The sequence below is a fragment of the Podarcis liolepis genome, assembly GCF_965112155.1.
Source record: "Podarcis liolepis genome assembly, chromosome: 2".
Lineage (NCBI taxonomy): Eukaryota > Metazoa > Chordata > Lepidosauria > Squamata > Lacertidae > Podarcis > Podarcis liolepis.
In genome coordinates this window covers 104692672-104710223 of record NC_139555.1, presented here as the reverse complement: position 1 = coordinate 104710223, position 17552 = coordinate 104692672, and the positions used below count along the sequence as shown (strand labels likewise).

Here is a 17552-nt window from a genome sequence, read left to right as displayed (position 1 = left end):
TTATAGTTCCCAAAATGCAGATGATTCACCTACATTGCTGCAGAGAGATGCAAGAGTTTCTTCACAGAGTTTAATGAACCACAGCCGTATCCGTTTGGGGCTGTCGTAATGCAACAGCATGCTGGGAATTGCTTGTTGCATAGTTATCCCTTGTGCATAGGCACCCAAACACAACGGTGCATCAACCCAACAAAACGACACGGGCGTTGCATAAAAATCCCTCTGCTGGTTGCTGGGACGTTCCCCTCTGCAACCAGGGCAGTTCTGTAATGCTGGCTCTTAAGTTGGGAAGGGGCAGGGTGGAGATGGTGTCCTGCGGTTGCACAAGAAGGAAACTGGGAAGAGAAGGGTCATAGCTTAGTGGTAGAGCATCTATCCAAATTCAATCCCTTGAAGGTAGGATGGGGAACGTTTTCTGCCTGAAACCATGGAGAGCTGCTGCCAGTCAGTGTAGACAATACTGAGCTAGATAGACCTCAGGGGTCTGACTCAGTATATGGCAGCTTCCTATGAGCTTCTCTGTCTCATTCTGCAGAAACCTCTCCTGTCACCTCTTCTTAACATCTTTAGACGGACACCAGCCATTACAGTGGTACCTCTAGATGTGAACGGGATCCGTTCTGGAGCTTCATTCACATCTAGAAGCAAACGTAACAAGTGACGGCACGTCTGCGCGCGCATGCGTCGCTTTTCGCCGCTTCTGGGCATGCGCACGACGTCATTCTGAGCGTCTGCGCATGTGCAAGCGGCGAAACCTGGAAGTAACACGCTCCGTTACTTCCGGGTTGCTGTGGAGCGCAACTCAAACTCGCTCATCCCAAAGCACATTCAACCCGAGGTATGACTGTACACCAAACCAGCTTTTAACTCTCCTGTTGACCCCTCTCTCTCTTCTAGGCTCAAGAAATCCTTGGCTCAGCTGCTGACAAGACAGTTGGCACCCTGTTATACAATGTGGCCTCCAGGCTTAAGGACCCAAAGCATCTTGGCTTCCTTGTGGAGTATATCGCTACCAAGAAGATAGTTACAGACCTGCAGCTCAATGGTACACATTTAGGGTTTATGCCGGCTGCGGCAAAGATGCTCCCTTCATGAATTTCACCCTTTTAATTGCACAGCTCTGCCTTAAGTCACCAAGCCTCGCGCTGAATACGCAACCAGGCGTTAGAGCAAAGGTCGCCGATGTGGTGCCTTCCATGTGTTGTGGACTACAACTCCCATCATTCCTGATCATTGGCAATGCTGAATGAGAATTGTAGTCCGAAACATTGAGAAGGCACTTTGTTAGCTATCCGTATATTAGGGTTGTGTCTCTGGAACAACAAAGTTCTCCGGCAATGTAATTCTCAGTCCATCAGTACTTTTCTTCTCCTGCAGCTTAATCCCAGTGTAGTCAAAATGGTGCCCTCTGGATGCTTCAGACTACAGTTCTTATCAGCCCCACTCAATGGGGCCAATTGTCAGGGATGGTGGGAGTGTTCGCCCAAATATCTGGAGGCCAGCACATTGGCTATCCTAGCAGCCTCCTGAACCTAGGGTGTTCCATGCAGAAAGCAGGGTTTGTCCTGGTTCTCCCATGCTGGAGGCTTCTGAAAGTGGCTTAGTAAAACAGTCCAGGTGGCTCACACAGACTGTCACAGGGAAACCTGGCACAAGAACCTGGCACAGCTGCTGGCTAGTTCTGCCTGTGGACAAATCCTCCCTTGAGCCCAAGCTGCGAAACTTACCGGCAGAATAAGAAATCAAGATAACCAACTTTTTATAAAAGAATGGAAATGGTTTGTTGAATATTTGCAGATAAATTGTAAACAGATGAAAACGTTAGCAGGATTATTGTAATAACCTACAGTTTTATAGGAGTATATATTTACAATAGATAATTAAATGAGCAGGTTAAACGCATTTGGATATGCAGAAGATATTAAAAAATAAATTTATGCAACCACAGAAAAAGGGGGGAGGAAGTCAAATTTTGAAATGTTAAATTGGTCTTAAAACTAATGAAATGAATAAATTTGAAAAGTATAAATAAAAAACTTTTTTAACAAGGAACTGAATCCTGAGCATAATGTAAAATGCCGCCGCCAGCCTTGCCTTGAGAAGGCTTGTCTTGCAGGGCCAGGGCTGCTGCTTGTTTCTCCCAATGACTTTTCTTTCCTTTGATTTGTTAATGTGTTGATTTATTGGGGGTAGCTCAATAAAGCATGAGACTCTTAATCATAGGGACGCTGGTACGAGCCCCACATCCTGCAAATTATTCCTCTGTTTCCAGGTGACCCTCGTGGTCCCTTCCAAATCTTCTACAATCCTATAGTTTAATTGTAGTCTCGCCCTCCAAGGAGTTGGGAGTGATGAAGATTGGTGATTCCTCTCTCCCCACCCCGATGTTACCTTCATAACAACCTTGTAAGGTTGGTTAGGCTGAGAGACACTTAACTGGCAGAGAAACACCAGATGAGCTTTATGTTAGGATATAGTTCCGTTCCACCTTAAAAGGGAACAGGCATGACAGTTGTGTGTCACATGCCTCTTTAATTTCAGCGCAGTCTGCTGGAAACTTCTATTTGTATGCTGCTTTTGCTATCTTGTTGTTTTGCTGGAGACGAAGGGAAGCAGACATGTTTTTTCCTTTGTTCCTGAACTATGCTGATTAAATGCTGTACACATGTCTCTGTCCGCCACTTCTGTTGTGAGGATTTACAGTGGTGCCCCGCAAGACGAATGCCTCGCTAGACGAAAGAGTTTTCCGTTTTGGAGGTGCTTCGCAAAACGAATTTCCTATGGGCTTGCTTCGCAAGACGACAATGTCTTGTGAGTTCCTGCTGGGTTTTTTTCCTCCCCCCCCCTTTTCTAAGCCGCTAAGCCGCTTATCAGCTGATCCGATCAGCAGATAAGCCGGTAAAAGCCGCTAATAGCGCTAATCCGCTAATCCTTCAATGGGCTTGCTTCGCAAGACGAAAAAACCGCAAGACGAAGAGAATCACAGAACGGATTCTTTTTGTCTTGTGAGGCACCACTGTATTCACTCTGCTGATAAGAGCGTGCACAGCTTCTGAACGTATCTGAGCCTCGTGTCGCTGATTGATGCTGTACCGGGAACCGGAGTGTCGCCCGGCTGCCGACCGGTGGCTAGAGCCAGCTGGGGGCCTGCCAAATGCCTCCGTCTCCCCAGCAGCATCCCAACACTTTATAGCTAAGTGGGGATTTGAACCCAGGTCTCTCTCCAGTCCACTTTATCCACTCTTAACACACAGGCGTTCCTTCTCGTAATACATCTGCGTTCTTTGTGCCTGCAGCGGCTCTGGAGTACGTCAAAAGCCACCCTGTGGAGCCCATTGATGCAGCAGACTTTGCCAGGGAATGTGGCATTGGCGTGATCGTGACGCCAGAGCAGATCGAAGAGGCGGTGAGTGTCAGCCCTTGGTAGGAGCAGCAAGTGGTGCCATGCCCCATCACGGACCTGTCTTCCACGCTTGGAGCTGGGCAAAGGGTGTCTACCCAGGCCTCTGTGTGTCTTTGTGTTTTTGCCAAGAGAGACGTGTGCAAGGCAAGGTCTGTGTTGTTGCTTAAGCCTGAATCACAGAGAATCCTGCCAAGCACATCCACTTGGGTAGTTGCCTGGCCAAAAGAGGATCAGGGCTTTTAGGAAGACTCAGATATCCAGGCCCAAAGGTGGGAAAGTGTCCTAATGGCTCAGTAACTTCCCTCCAGTGTCGGGGAGGGTTTGGGAAGCTCTGTCTGGCAGGGAAGAGGCTCTGTTGTTCGGCAAAAAAGGAAGAAAAGTGTGATGATGATGATGATAATAATAATTATTAGTAGTAGTAGTATTATTAGTATTATTATTTATTATTTATACTCCACCCATCTGGCTTGGCTTCCCCAGCCACTCTGGGCAGCTTCCAACAAAATATTAAAATGCCGTAATTCATCGAACATTAAAAGCTTCCCTAAACAGGGCTGCCTTCAGATGTCTTCTAAAAGTCTGGTAGTTGTTGTTTTCTTTGACATTTGATGGGAGGGCGCCACCACCGAGAAGGCCCTCTGCCTGGTTCCCTGTAACTTGGCTTCTCACAGTGAGGGAACCACCAGAAGGCCCTCGTCGCTGGACCTCGGTGTCTGGGTAGAACGATGGGGGTGGAGACGCTCCTTCAGATATACTGGACCGAGGCCGTTTAGGGGTTTAAAGGTCAGCACTAACATTTAGACCTTTCCCACCCCACCTTATTGCCTTGTATTTAGCCTTGTCTGAAAGCCACTTGAACTGGCTCTAGTTTCTCTCTCTCTCTCATTTTATAATCAGATTTTCTCTTTTCCTTCCTAGGTGGAAGCTTCCATCAGCAAACACAGAGCCCAGCTCCTTTCGGAGCGTTACCGCTTTAACATGGGGCTTTTGATGGGTGAGTGACAGGCGGGGCAGGGGAGTCTGCAAGTACGTTCCCATTGTGAAACACGTGCTTACTGCTGGTGCTTCACTGTGCTCATTCCGCAACCTGACCCTGTGTGTTTTCCAAACTCTGCTCATTTCTTCTTAAACCCGCCCACTCCCTTTGCAAACTCAGCCAGTGCACTCCGCCATAGGACTAACCGTGAACACAGGAACATATCGGAAGGGGCTGTAGCTCAGTAGTAGAAAATCGCCCTTGCATGCAGAAGAAGATCTCTGGTTAAATCCACCCCAGGTAGGGCTGAGGGTGCTTCCCTGTCTTGAAATCCTGGAGAGCCGCTGCCAATCCGTCCTGTCCAGGGTTTCCCAAACTGGGGTCTCCAGCTGTTTTTGGACTACAACTCCCATCATCCCTAGCTAGCAGGACCAGTGGTCAGGGATGATGGGAACTGTAGTCCAAAAACAGCGGGAGACCCCCGTTTGGGAAACCCTGCTGTAGACAGCGCTGAGCAAGATGGGCCAATGGTCCGATGAAGACAGCTTCCTGTGTTCCTAAGGTACGAAGAGCCCTGCTGGGCCAGACCAAAGGCCCCTCTAGTTGGGCATCCTGGTCCTGCAGTAGCCAGCTAGATGCCTCTTGGAATCCCACAAGCAAGACATGAGGGCAGCAGCCATCTTCCACCCGTGTTTCCCAGCTGCTGTTATCCAGAAGCCCTAAGAACACCAGAAGATCCCTGCCAGATTAGGGCATCATTCCAGCGTCCTGCTCTCACAATGGGCAGCCAGACATCTCTGGGGATCCTGCAAACAGGGCCTGGGGGTGTGTGTAGCTCCATTGGGACCTGGACCTATGCTTCAGAGTCCTGCCCAGAGTTCAGCGGATTGTCAATGACTGCTCTGATTTCCTTTCTCTTTTGCAGGGGAGGCGCGGAGCAAGTTGAAGTGGGCTGATGGGAAAATCATTAAGAACGAGGTGGACCTTCAGGTGAGTCGGGGGGGGGCCTGCAAATCTGGACAAGGGATTTTGGAGAAGGCAGGTGGGGATTGGCTGGGTCGTTGCAACAGAATCAGCAGGTCCTCCCCCTTAAAGAACCAGGGTGATGCAGAGGCTTCTAAGTGCCAAGGGTCAGCCCTGGGGAGACCTAGGTTCAAATCCCCCATCGTCTGTGAAGCCCAATGGGCCAGCTGATCTCTCTTAGCCTAACCTACATCGCAGGATGGTTGTGCAGGTAATATGAGGTGTGGAGAGAGCCTTTTGCACCACTAAGCTCCCTGGAAGAAGGGTAGGGTTAAAAACATGTTTTAAACAAAAAATAGGTTCCACAACCAAGACTCGGCGCTGCAAATTTCTCCTGTAGTGCTGCCCTGTGACCTGTATATATTATGTAACTACATTTGCATGCCCCTGTTTTGCATATCCGTTTCTCAGATTTTTGGGAGGGGCCAAGGTGCTAAAAGTTCTGCGCTTTGCACACTGGGACTCCTGCTAAGTCTACAGTGATGGCCAAACTTGGCCCTCCAGCTGTTTTGGGACTACAACTCTCATCATCCCTAATTACCAGGACCAGTGGTCAGGGATGATGGGAAATGTAGTCCCAAAACAGCTGGAGGGCCAAGTTTGGCCATCACTGTGCTAAGACAACTGCCTTGGTTACTGAGATCTTCATCAGCATCACCCACATCCCTTCAGGTCTATTTTTGTAACTGGAAACTTAAAAACAAAAAATAAAAATCCTGGCATTCTCAGGATGCTGTTTTTTCTACCGCATGCTTCCTTACCCAGTAGAAACACTGCATTCACAGTGGAACCACAACTGTATCCTCCTATGTGGGCTCAAATCGTGAAAAGATGCTGTAGCATCAGACTAAATTTTGTGCTCCTACAGAGACACGCTGACATTTACGCCGGATCAGTGGGTTTTGCTTTCTTGCTTTGGCCTGGTGTGTTTTTTGTAAGGCAGCGTTGGGCCAGCTGTTGCTGAACTCCATGGGCCAGGCTGAGTGGGGCTGGCGGGGGCTGGAGGCCAGCAGTATCTGGTTCCCCATCTCTGACATAAGAAGAGTTCTGCCCTGGGGAGGGGAGGTAGAGAGAAGGAACTTAAGAGGGCCAGGTCAAACCCAAGGCAACCAGTCAATTCCTTCCTTCTGTGCTTTTCCTCTCCTGCAGGTGCTCCACTTGCTGGGCCCAAAGACAGAAGCTGACCTGGAAAAGAAATCAAAGGTAAGTGTTTATCTTCCTTTCCCTTCCTTCCTTTCCCTTCCTTCCTTCCTTCCTTCCTTCCTTCCTTCCTTCCTTCCTTCCTTCCTTCCTTCCTTTCTGGAGTGTGTTAGTGGTTTCCACTTCAGGTGTGCAATAGAGTGCACAGGATTCATCTAAAACCCCCAATCCCACAGCCCTCCCAGATGCTGACTACAACTCCCATCATCCCTGACTCTTGGCCATGCTGCCTGAGGCTGATGGGAGCTGGAGCTCAGCAACATCTGGAGGGCCCACAGGTTCTCTCCATCCTTGTCTAATATGGGCAGAAACCATTAATGGTGGGGATGTGTGAGCCTTTCTTTGAAACCTCCGCTACCTCGGGGTGTGTAGGTAGTGGCACCCGTGCTCAGGACACGGTGTCTGAGGGGCCAATGAAACATCCATCCCATCCCACCTCAGTCTTTAAAAGCATGCTTTATGGATTCTTCCCATTTATTTTGGCCCGTGTGTCTCTGAATCTGGGAATAAGGCAGCGTTGCAAACTTGTGATTTCCATTGTATGCAGTAAGCCGGGGAGAGCAAAGAATTGTCACTTGACATAGGGATTCTAGGGCAAAGTTCTTTTTAGGAAAACATTGACCTCCTCGTCTTTAATTCCCCACTCTTTCTTTCACTGCCATTTCACTCTTTCTTTCACTCTTTCACTCTTTCTTTCACTGCAGCCCCGCACACGGAAATCTAGCAGGTAAAGCTTCTTCCATGGCTTGTCTCTGCGCCAGGAAGAGCTTTGCCTACTAGATTTCCGTGTGCGGGGCTGTCTTTAAAACCTTGGCTCCTCTTCACCACGGAGGCCCTCAAGGCCAGGTCCAGTTAAACTCTTCCTTGTTGCTTTGTCAGGCCCCGAAGGCCCGTGCCACCGAGCCAGACAAGAAGGGAAGGGCAGCAGTGGTGGAAAACGGTAAGTCCTTGGCTGAACCTGCTCTCCCTTGTGTTTGTTTTGGAGGCCTCAGAGCTGCTCTGGATGTTTGCCTGTTCCTGGCAAGCACACAGCTCTGCCGGACCCAAGCGCCCTTCTCTCTTAGGAAAGGGCACACAGAGGACTGGGAGGGTGGAATGCTGGCAGCAGTAGCTTCCCATTGTGTTTGCTGTGTCGCTTTAAAAACAATAATCACACAGCACACTATGGAACCCGCTCCCCCAGGAAATCGCAGGAGGGCAGCGTGCTCTTGTGGCTCCTGCTCTGGTCGCTGGTTTCCCCACAGGCATCTGGTGAGAACTAGATGCTGGGCTGATCCAGCGGGTGGTTCTTAAGTTCTTAATAATAACTTGCTGCCGTGGAAAATTCCACTCACCTGCTGGAACCTTCATGTGATGAGCTTTGGCAGAGATCTAGTGCGCCCTCTAGTGTTCTCGAGAAGTAATTCATCGTGACAACAGCCTTACAAAGGCTTTCTGTAGCTGTGACAAAACTTGGTTTTGCTTCTCTGCCTTTCTCCTGTTGTGAGAAGCTGAAGATCGTATGTATAGGTTTCCGAAGGAAGGGCAGTAACTCAGCGGTAGAGCATATGCTATGCATGCAGAAGGTTTCAAGTTCAGTAGGGCTTGGAAAGGGAGATGCTCTGCCAGCCAGTATAGTCAGAGCTGAGCAAGATGGACCAATGGCCTTTGTCCAAGGCAGCTTCCTCCATTCCTGTGTAGGGAGATGTAGGCATGAAGCAGACCCAGGCCTGCATTAGGGAGGCTGCTGCATCACGTGACCTCTGACCATAGCCAGGACTGTGAGTCCTTCAGGCTGTAGCATGTAAGGGCTATGAGACTCCTGACAAATGCTTTCCTTTTACTTCAGGCTGTCTCTCCCCCCACTATGAATGCTGGCTCTCTGTTCTACAGTGTTAGTGTTAGTTAAGGTACGTGGCCGAGTGACGAGCAACAAGAGAGAAGCCCTGCCTGGAGGAGTTTCCAACGGGAGCAAAGACATAGGAAGCTGCCTTATACTGAAACAGACCATTGGTCCAGCTCAGCATTGTCTACACGGACTGGCAGCAGCTCTCAGAATTTCAGGCAGGAGACTGCTAGCTGTATGTGGAGGTGCTAAAAGATTGCAAGGGAAGGAAGTTATCCCAGTTGCTGCTGCGAAAGGGGGTCTGTTTCTTGAGTCTCTGGCTTCTGACCTCAACTGCTTTCCCTCCAGGCGATGCATGCCAAGAGACGAAATCCCTTATGGAGCAGCTGAGGGGCGAGGCGCTTAAATTCCATAAGCCAGGTAAGCTGCCCTGGAGGTCGTGTCTCTTCTCACCTTCACCGATGAGCTCCCTGATATGCCAGGAAACCACAGATATCGCCTGATGTCAAGGAAAGGAGTGACTGGGGTCAGGAGGGCCAGTATCCAGTTGTGCTGTGCTCATGGTTGTGGGAAATGGCACACCAGGAGCCTGCCTGTGAGTTTAGGAGATACTTTATTTATATATTGGGATATATTTGCACCCTGCATTTCCATGACAAGACGGAACTCAAGGCAGCTTACCGTACAAATCCTTGAATGTTATCATTGTAGGCTGTGGTGGGCCTATAAAGACAGATGAAAAGAAAACCGTACAGCGTTGGTCAGTATCGGGTTACAGTTTTTTCTTTGATCATCATCATCATCATCATTTATTATTTATACCCCCGCCCATCTGGCTGGGTTTCCCTAGTCACTCTGGGTAGCTTCCAACAAAACACTAAAATACAATAACCTATTAAACATTAAAAGCTTCCCTAAATAGGGCTGCCTTCAGATGTCTTCTAAAAGTTTGGTAGTTATTTTTCTCTTTGACATCTGGTGGGAGGGCGTTCCACAGGGCAGGTGCCACTACCGAGAAGGCCCTCTGCCTGGTTCCCTGTAACTTGGCTTCTCGTAGCGAGGGAACCGCCAGAAGGCCCTCGGTGCTGGACCTCAGTGTCCAGGCAGAACGATGGAGGTGGAGATGCTCCTTCAGGTATACTGGACCCAGGCTGTTTAGGGCTTTAAAGGTCAGCACCAACACTTTGAATTGTGCTCGGAAATGTACTGGGAGCCAGTGTAGGTCTTTCAAGACCCGTAATGGAAACGTCCCCGTCCCCCCCATAAAAACTTTAATACATGCCTACAGGCGCACGGATATGCATATATAGAAGCTAAATCGCCGCAGAATTTAAAACAAAACAGTAGCAAAACAGCATCATAGCACAATCTGATTTGGGGCAAAATTGCTGTGGCCTTGCTTGTGCTTTTGAGTGTGGACCGGGATCCCTGCTTCCAAGTCCTGCTCTGATGGTGGCACTGCTTATATTTAGGCTTTCGGTGGCTTATCTCTTGTAGGTGGAGTTGGCCCCACTTGCAACCAGGCGGCACCCAACAGCACCTGACTCTGCCAAAAAACAAGTGTGTTTGGGGGTGGTAGGTAGGAAGATCGCTTATGAAGCCACAACCCCACATTACTAAGCCCCGCAAACCTGGGCAAATGATCAACTAAAGAATGGTAATGAGGAAACTTGAATGCAACATTATCCTGGTTCAGTGACTGGTGTTTTTTGTTTTGTTCCTTCTGGGCCTTCTGATTTTAATGCATAAGACTATTCAGCCGCCACTGCCTGCAGTTCGCTGATTTGCATACCGCGTGCTGATCATGTCCCTTGTACCTTTCCAGGTGAGAACTACAAAACGGAAGGCTACGTTGTCACACCCAACACCATGAACTTACTGAAGCAGCATCTGGAGATCACAGGCGGACAGGTGCTCTTGGGGGGGTGGGGTGGAGATCTTCCATCCTTCTTCCTTTGGGAGGCTGGGTTCACGGAGCAGCTGACCCCCGTAACTTGCATCTCTCAGTCCCTGTGAAACCTTGTGACCCCCGAGCTGCTGTTATGGCAAAACCCAGATTTGGGGAAGCAGTGAGATGCCACAGATGCCTAGCTCTAGCAGGCGTAGGACAAGGGTGTCTGTGCATGGGAGCAAAACCCCGGCATTTTCTAGGTGCCAGATTTACTCTTTCCTGCCCAGCAACAGAATAAATTTGATGCCAATCATGTGCAGGTGAACAAGGGCTCGCCTTTGCAAAGGTTTTTGAGAAGCAGCAGAGACCTCTGTTTTCCCTAGTCCTCACTTCCTCGGTGGTGAAGCTGCTGTTTTCCATGTCCTAAATCCCTAAGGATGTACTGTGCATAATGAGAGGGACCAGAAGCCCTACAAATGAGGCCTCGTAGACAGCCAAATTCTCCCCCCTGCCTTTAGCACGTATGTGATGTCAAGTTGTAAGAAAAGAGGACACAGCCATGGTTGCTTAGTGAGCTGGATGTTGCTGCAGACTCCTGCAGGGTCCGCTGTGGTCTAAACCACTGAGCCTCTTGGGCTTGTTGATCAGAAGGTCAGCGGTTCAAATCTCCATGACAGGGTGAGTTCCTGTTGCTCTGTCCCAGCTTCTGCCAACCAAACAGTTCAAAAGCAGGCCAGTGCAAGTAGATAAATAGGTACAGCTGTGGCGGGAAGGTAAATGGTGTTTCTGTGTGCTCTGGTTTCCGTCTTGGTTCTCCATGCACCAGTAGCAGTTTAGTCCTGCTGGCCACATGACCCGAAAAGCTTTCTGTGGAGAAACGCTGGCTCCCTCGGCCTGAAAGTGAGATGAGTGCTGCAACTCCATAGTCGCCTTTGACTGGACTTAACCGTCCAGGGGTCCTTTACCTTTACCCCTACATTTTTGTCATAGCTTATGATCCGGGGAGAGGCCCCACCCTGGCCTTTGGGTGGGGCTGGGTGTGGTGTGTCTTTGAGGTTTTGAGGGGGAGACTGCATCCAAGGAGATCTTGGTTAACTGCATTGAAAATGTCTTCTGCCACAGGTGCGCACTCGGTTCCCTCCAGAGCCCAATGGCATCCTGCACATTGGCCACGCCAAGGCTATCAATTTTAACTTCGGCTTTGCCAAGGTGAGAGACCGGTCACTTTTCCACACTCTGCCCTGCTGCAAACTCAGCTTTTTGCTGAACTGGGGTTGGGGTGGAAGGCGATAGTGAGTGGGGAGGGACAGCCTCATCTTCATCTTCATCTTTTCAAAAAGATAGGCCCCAAAGTGGCTCATAGCATATAAGAACATATGATAGATATATAGGCCAGAAGACATAACAGTAGGATTATATGTACCTTGTTTGAAAGCACGCATTTATTAATTTGCTTCAGTGTTTTATACATTGTTAGTGTGCACTGTACTCCCTACATGTTAAATTGAAGTTTCAAATTGGAACATGTTAATTCTACTTATTTATTTTTTGAGGTAACATCATTTTTCTCCATTTTCATCTTTAAACTGTTTTAACACATTTGCGCTGAGCTATATCTTTGTTCACATTAAAGCATATGACGTGCAACTATTACATAAAATTAAAACTAAAAATTGAACAGTGAACACTCAGATAAACATTTCCGAATATATCAACCAAGTTGCGTCAAAGTGTGTGTGTGTGTGTGTGTATATGTGTGTATATATATATATATATATATTTCAGCATTATTACAGATATGAAATTATGTATAGCAACGTGCATTGCTTAAGTTGGCGGCCATAAGGGAAAGGTATTTTGTGTCAGTAATGATTAGAATTTAAAGGGATTTGTAGAAAGAGGGGAGGGAGGGGAATGACAAAATGAAATTACTTTTAGGGACCAAGCTGACGTCTTGCTGAACTCGTGGGTGGCTTAATTGTTCTGCTTAATTTCTCTCCCCACAACCAGGCAAATGGCGGGATTTGCTTTTTGCGCTATGACGACACAAATCCTGAAAAGGAGGAGGAGAAGTACTTCACAGCCATCAGGGACATAGTGGAATGGTTAGGTATGTGCACCTTGTGCTACAAAATGTGGAAATGTTGCCTGAGCGAAAGAGAGCTGTATCTCTGGGTGGGCCAGGGTGGGGTGGGGGGAAGGCCGTTGGCTTTGTGGACCCCATACTAGGTTAACATCAGTGCTTTCCTTCTAGAAAAACAGATGCCAGTACACAGTTACAATCAGTGCCACACTTTTAACCAGTGGCTTCTCTTCTCTTTTGTTGGAAGCCGCCCAGAGTGGCGGGGTATAAAATAATAATAATAATATTAATAATAATAATAATTAAAAAACAGTGCTGGTAACCTCAGAAAAAACAACCACTGGTTAGCCCAATTTGCACCATGGTGTGAAGCTCAAGTGCAACAATGAGGCCCTTACGGATGGCTTGTTTACATGAAGCTTTTAGGAGTAGCAACAGCTTGTTTACAGGAGAGGAGCCTGCTGGATCAGGCAGTCAATGGCCCCATCTAGTCCAGCACCCTGTTCTCACAGTAACTGATCTGATGTCTGAGGGTGGGTTTCGGGGAGTTGTTGCCCTAAGACGTGGGCTTGAGGGGAGCGGTGGGGACTGGGCCAAGTGTGGCATGAAGGGGGCACACTTTTTTATGACCTGGCCTTATTTCCCCCAGGATACACCCCCTATGCGGTGACGCACGCCTCCGATTACTTTGACCAGCTGTACTCCTGGGCGGTGGATCTCATCCGGAGGTGAGGAGGCTGGATGCTGAAAAGGGGGAAAGGGTTAACACCTGACACAGGTGCATTCTTCCTTCCCTTGTGACTGGTTGTGTCCTTTCCCTCCCTCAGGGGCCATGCTTACGTTTGCCACCAGAAGGTGGAAGAAATCAAGGGACATAATCCTCCTCCTTCTCCATGGCGAGACCGGCCGGTCGAGGAATCGCTCCTGCTTTTTGAGGTACTCCCATTTCATGTGGGCAATCTAGGGTGGCTTCCCCTGCTAGAGAATTCAGCATTCTCAGCCTTGCCTTTTTGGTTTGTTTTTTTAGAACAACCACCACAAGTTTCTAGCCCCCATGGTTATGCCTGTAGTAATCAATGATGGCTCATAAAATTATACAGGTGTGCTTCCAGCAATCAGAGTCCTTATTTTATACACCTTTCTCCCTGCCCTCCTTAGATGGCTATTGTCCTTTGTCCTAATCTGGGGATAGCCAACATGGTGCTACAACTCCCATTAGCTTTAGCCAGCATGGCCCATGGTCAGGCATGATGGGAGTTGTAGTCCAACAGATATCTGAAGGATCGCATGTTGACTACCTCTATCTGGGCCCTTCCACTTAGTTTATTTCCTTTCATTACTGGTCAAAAACTCATTGAAATAACCAAATCTTGGAAGCAGGATTACTTTTGTAAAATAAGTAAAAAAATAATACGTTGCTCTGATTGCATTCCTTGGGCTTCATTGGCATGAATTTGGCATTTTGGGGAGCAGCCTTTGTTGCACAGTACAGTGGTACCTCGGGTTAAGTACTTAATTCGTTCCGGAGGTCCGTTCTTAACCTGAAACTGTTCTTAACCTGAAGCACCACTTTAGCTAATGGGGCCTCCTGCTGCCGCCGCGCCGCCGTAGCACAATTTCTGTTCTTATCCTGAAGCAAAGTTCTTAACCTGAAGCACTATTTCTGGGTTAGCGGAGTCTGTAACCTGAAGCGTATGTAACCTGAAGCGTATGTAACCCAAGGTACCACTATATATACATGTGTCTGCCTGTAGAGCAGAACAACTGGAAGGCTGCTCCTGCCGGGGCAAAAACTGAGGCGGCAGAAGCTGCTGTTTTTTAACCTCGTGGCGAGCTTTTATGTCTTTTACTGGCTTAAAGCTCCAGTGTGGGTTCCTCCTCTGCAGGACATGCGCAAGGGGAAGTTTGCGGAGGGCGAGGCCACCCTGCGCATGAAGCTGGTGATGGAAGACGGGAAGATGGACCCCGTCGCGTACCGCATCAAATACACCCCACATCACCGCACCGGGGACAAGTGGTACGCGAGGCGGGGTGTGTGTGTGTCTGGTGTGGGTACTGGAGGGTTGGGTGGGAACCCTGTGGAACGTCTCGCTTGGGGTTGCTGGTTCAGAGATGGGTTAGATGTTTCTGGCCCGCATTTTCTGTTGGGACGGATGACTGTGCCATAGGGCTTAATGTGTGCGCAGCAGCCCCTCCCTCCCCTCCCCAGGGCTGCTTAAGAAAGCCCTGCGTGCCCTGAAGGGAAACGGAAGTGAGGGAGACTAGGCCAGGGAGCACACAGACCACCAGGCCCATACAGGACCATCCATGGCCTGAGGAGAACCATTGCAGCGAGAACCTTCCCCTAAAGACCTGCGTGCTCTGAGGGAAGGTGGAAGCGAGGGAGGCCAGGCCGAGGATGCCCCCATACCATCGGCTCCCTGTTGGCCCCCATGGGACTCTTGTCTCTTTACGTTTCATATCACGTGTCTGTTTTGCTGTTTAAAGCTTACAAACCACCTCAGGGGCCTTGGCAAAATGGCGGCTCACAAATCCAGTAAACGTTTTTGACAACTGTGGCTGGCGCTCTCGGATTTGGGAATGAGGGGAAGGGGGAGTGCTTCTGAATTTGAGCAGGATGCCATCCCCTTGGCCACAGTCGACCCTTGTTCTCCTCAGGTGGGAAGGCTGGCCTTTCGCCTAAACAGACTTAAAAGCAAGGGCACACGCCATGGTAGTGCGGTGGATCTGCAAGAGCATTTTGAGGGATGGGGTTGATGGCTGGGTAGGCTGTGGGGGTGGGGAAAGAGTTGAGCTGCATAGAGGTGGGCTGGTTCTGGTTCTGGAGATCTTGACCTTACAGCTGTACCCTGGGTTCCAGGTGCATCTATCCCACCTACGACTACACACACTGCCTCTGCGACTCCATAGAGAACATCACTCACTCGCTCTGTACCAAAGAGTTCCAGGCCAGGTGAGAGACAACAGAGCTCCTTGCTCGACTGGGAAGTGGCTGAGACGCTCTCCTGTCGTGGGGAGCAACCACAGGCCTGAATCCCTTATCCTATGTGGAGAAATAGAATCCCAGATTTAGGAGGCTGGGGTTTCTATGGATGTAGACTCCTCATCTGTACAGGGGCAGAATCTGCCACTTGGATATCCTATCCTGAGGATTCTGGTTTTACCTCTAGTGGAACACAAGCTTCCGGCCCTCATGGCAAAGGTGAAAACTAGATCTAATGGGCTTAATTTAGAGAAGGGAAGATTTCAATTGGATGCTAGGGGAAACTTCCTGAGAATGAGTTCAGTGGTGGAACTAATGACCACTCCTTCAGTGGAGGCCTTTGAACAGAGGTCAGATAGTCGGCTGTCTGTCAGGGGCACTCTGCCTCTGGATTTTCTGGCTTGAGCATGCAGCAGGATTTTAGTAGGTCCCCTGTGACTGGGTCTCTGTCCTGCTCTCATCTTGACCACGCATAATTATTTTTGCTCAAAAACAGGATTCCCGAAAGCCAAACAAATTCTGCAAAGCTGGTCACAAGCAGGTAGCCAACGTCAGCCTCTTGACAGGAATCGATCTGCTTTTCCCTGTTATAGATGACCTGTCACAGGGGTGTGGAGTCTTAGGCCCAGGAACCAATGTGACCGCCTCAAAACTTTTTTTTGTCCAGCCCCCAGGACTCACCTCTGGCCACACCCCTCACTATCCAAGCTTTGTAATTTCCTTGACTCTTTTTTTTTTTGCCTTGTTGAACCTCTTGGCTGCATGTAAGCAGGATAGGGAAAGCTGTGTGACAGTGTAGAAAGCAGACTGAAGGCAAAATGCTTCCACGTGCTCCTGTGACTGGTTTTGCCTCTGGCTCTGTCCACCATGTGGCCCTCGGGAGGTTGCCCAGCACGGAATGTGGCCCCCCAGACTGGAGAAAGTTCCCCACTGCTGCTCTGACAGCTGCTGCTGCTCTTCTCTCTCTTGGCAGACGCTCCTCCTATTTCTGGCTGTGCAACGCCCTGGATGTCTACTGCCCCGTGCAGTGGGAGTATGGGCGCCTCAATCTCCTCTACACGGTGGTCTCCAAACGCAAGATCATTCGCCTGGTAGATTCAGGGGCTGTCAGGTGAGGAACAGAGTTTGATTTTTTAAATTATTATTATTATTATTATTATTATTATTATTATTTGAAGTACTTGTATGCCACCTTTCAGGGCAAAGCACCACTTCCAAGGTAGTTCACGAAATATAATCGGCTTCAGATTCATAACAGGAACATGAGGCTCCCAAGTACAGTGGTACCTCGGGTTACATACGCTTCAGGTTACAGACGCTTCAGGGTACAGACTCCGCTAACCCAGAAATAGTACCTCAGGTTAAGAACTTTGCTTCAGGATCAGAACAGAAATCGTGCTCCGGCGGCGCGGCAGCAGCAGGAGGCCCCATTAGCTAAAGTGGTGCTTCAGGTTAAGAACAGTTTCAGGTTAAGAACGGACCTCCGGAATGAATCAAGTACTTAACCCAAGGTACCACTGCAATTTTATGGAACAATCCACTTGCAATATACCCTGAATGAGCTTCTTTTTACCCATCTCTGGGCAAAATCTGTGATCCATCCCCAGAGTTGTTCCCAGCCCTTATTGCTGCCCCTCCCCACAGCCCTGGGTTCACGTCCCTCCTTGGATGGCCCAGTGCCTCAGGCTGTGAAGTTTCGTTAGAACAGCGGAAAGGGCTTTTGTAATATGAGCAGCGCTCCTTTCCTGGTATGGTGCGGAACCAGGTGCCTGCAGACGTCGTTGGACTACAGCTCCCATTATCCCTTGCCATTTAGCCGTGTTGGCTGAGGCTGGTGGGAATAGCAGTCCAAGAACACCTGGAGGGCTTTCTGAACACCAAAGCCCTTCACATCTGGAGAGCCAGTGTGGTGTAGTGGTTAAGAGCGATACTTGTAATCTGGGGAACCGGGTTTGCGTCTCCGCTCCTCCACCTGCAGCTGCTGGGTGACCTTGGGCCAGTCACACTTCTCTGAAGCCTCGCAGCCCCACTCACCTCACAGGGTGTTTGTTGTGGGGGAGGAAGGGAAAGGAGATTGTTAGCCGCTTTGAGACTCCCTAGGTTAGTGATAAAGCGGGATATCAAATCCAAACATCTGCCTAAGAAGGCAGTAATTCAGCTGGATAGAG

General features: G+C 49.2%; 1 protein-coding gene across 2 annotated transcripts in view; it reads left to right on the top strand.

The window, feature by feature from the left end:
* QARS1 (glutaminyl-tRNA synthetase 1) overlaps positions 1-17552 on the top strand; it is a 30617-nt gene that overhangs the window by 2640 nt on the left and 10425 nt on the right. The window contains exons 2-16 of one of the 2 annotated variants that reach the window (XM_083491691.1): positions 898-1045; positions 3297-3406; positions 4322-4397; positions 5305-5369; positions 6552-6605; positions 7482-7542; positions 8776-8847; positions 10253-10338; positions 11441-11527; positions 12329-12428; positions 13051-13129; positions 13229-13337; positions 14288-14418; positions 15262-15354; positions 16358-16495. In XM_083491691.1, the coding sequence (XP_083347817.1) occupies positions 898-1045; positions 3297-3406; positions 4322-4397; positions 5305-5369; positions 6552-6605; positions 7482-7542; positions 8776-8847; positions 10253-10338; positions 11441-11527; positions 12329-12428; positions 13051-13129; positions 13229-13337; positions 14288-14418; positions 15262-15354; positions 16358-16495 (1409 nt within the window). Of the gene's footprint in view, positions 1-897; positions 1046-3296; positions 3785-3834; positions 4398-5304; positions 5370-6551; positions 6606-7481; positions 7543-8775; positions 8848-10252; positions 10339-11440; positions 11528-12328; positions 12429-13050; positions 13130-13228; positions 13338-14287; positions 14419-15261; positions 15355-16357; positions 16496-17552 lie in introns of both variants that reach the window. The other variant, XM_083491692.1, reaches the window with a different exon arrangement.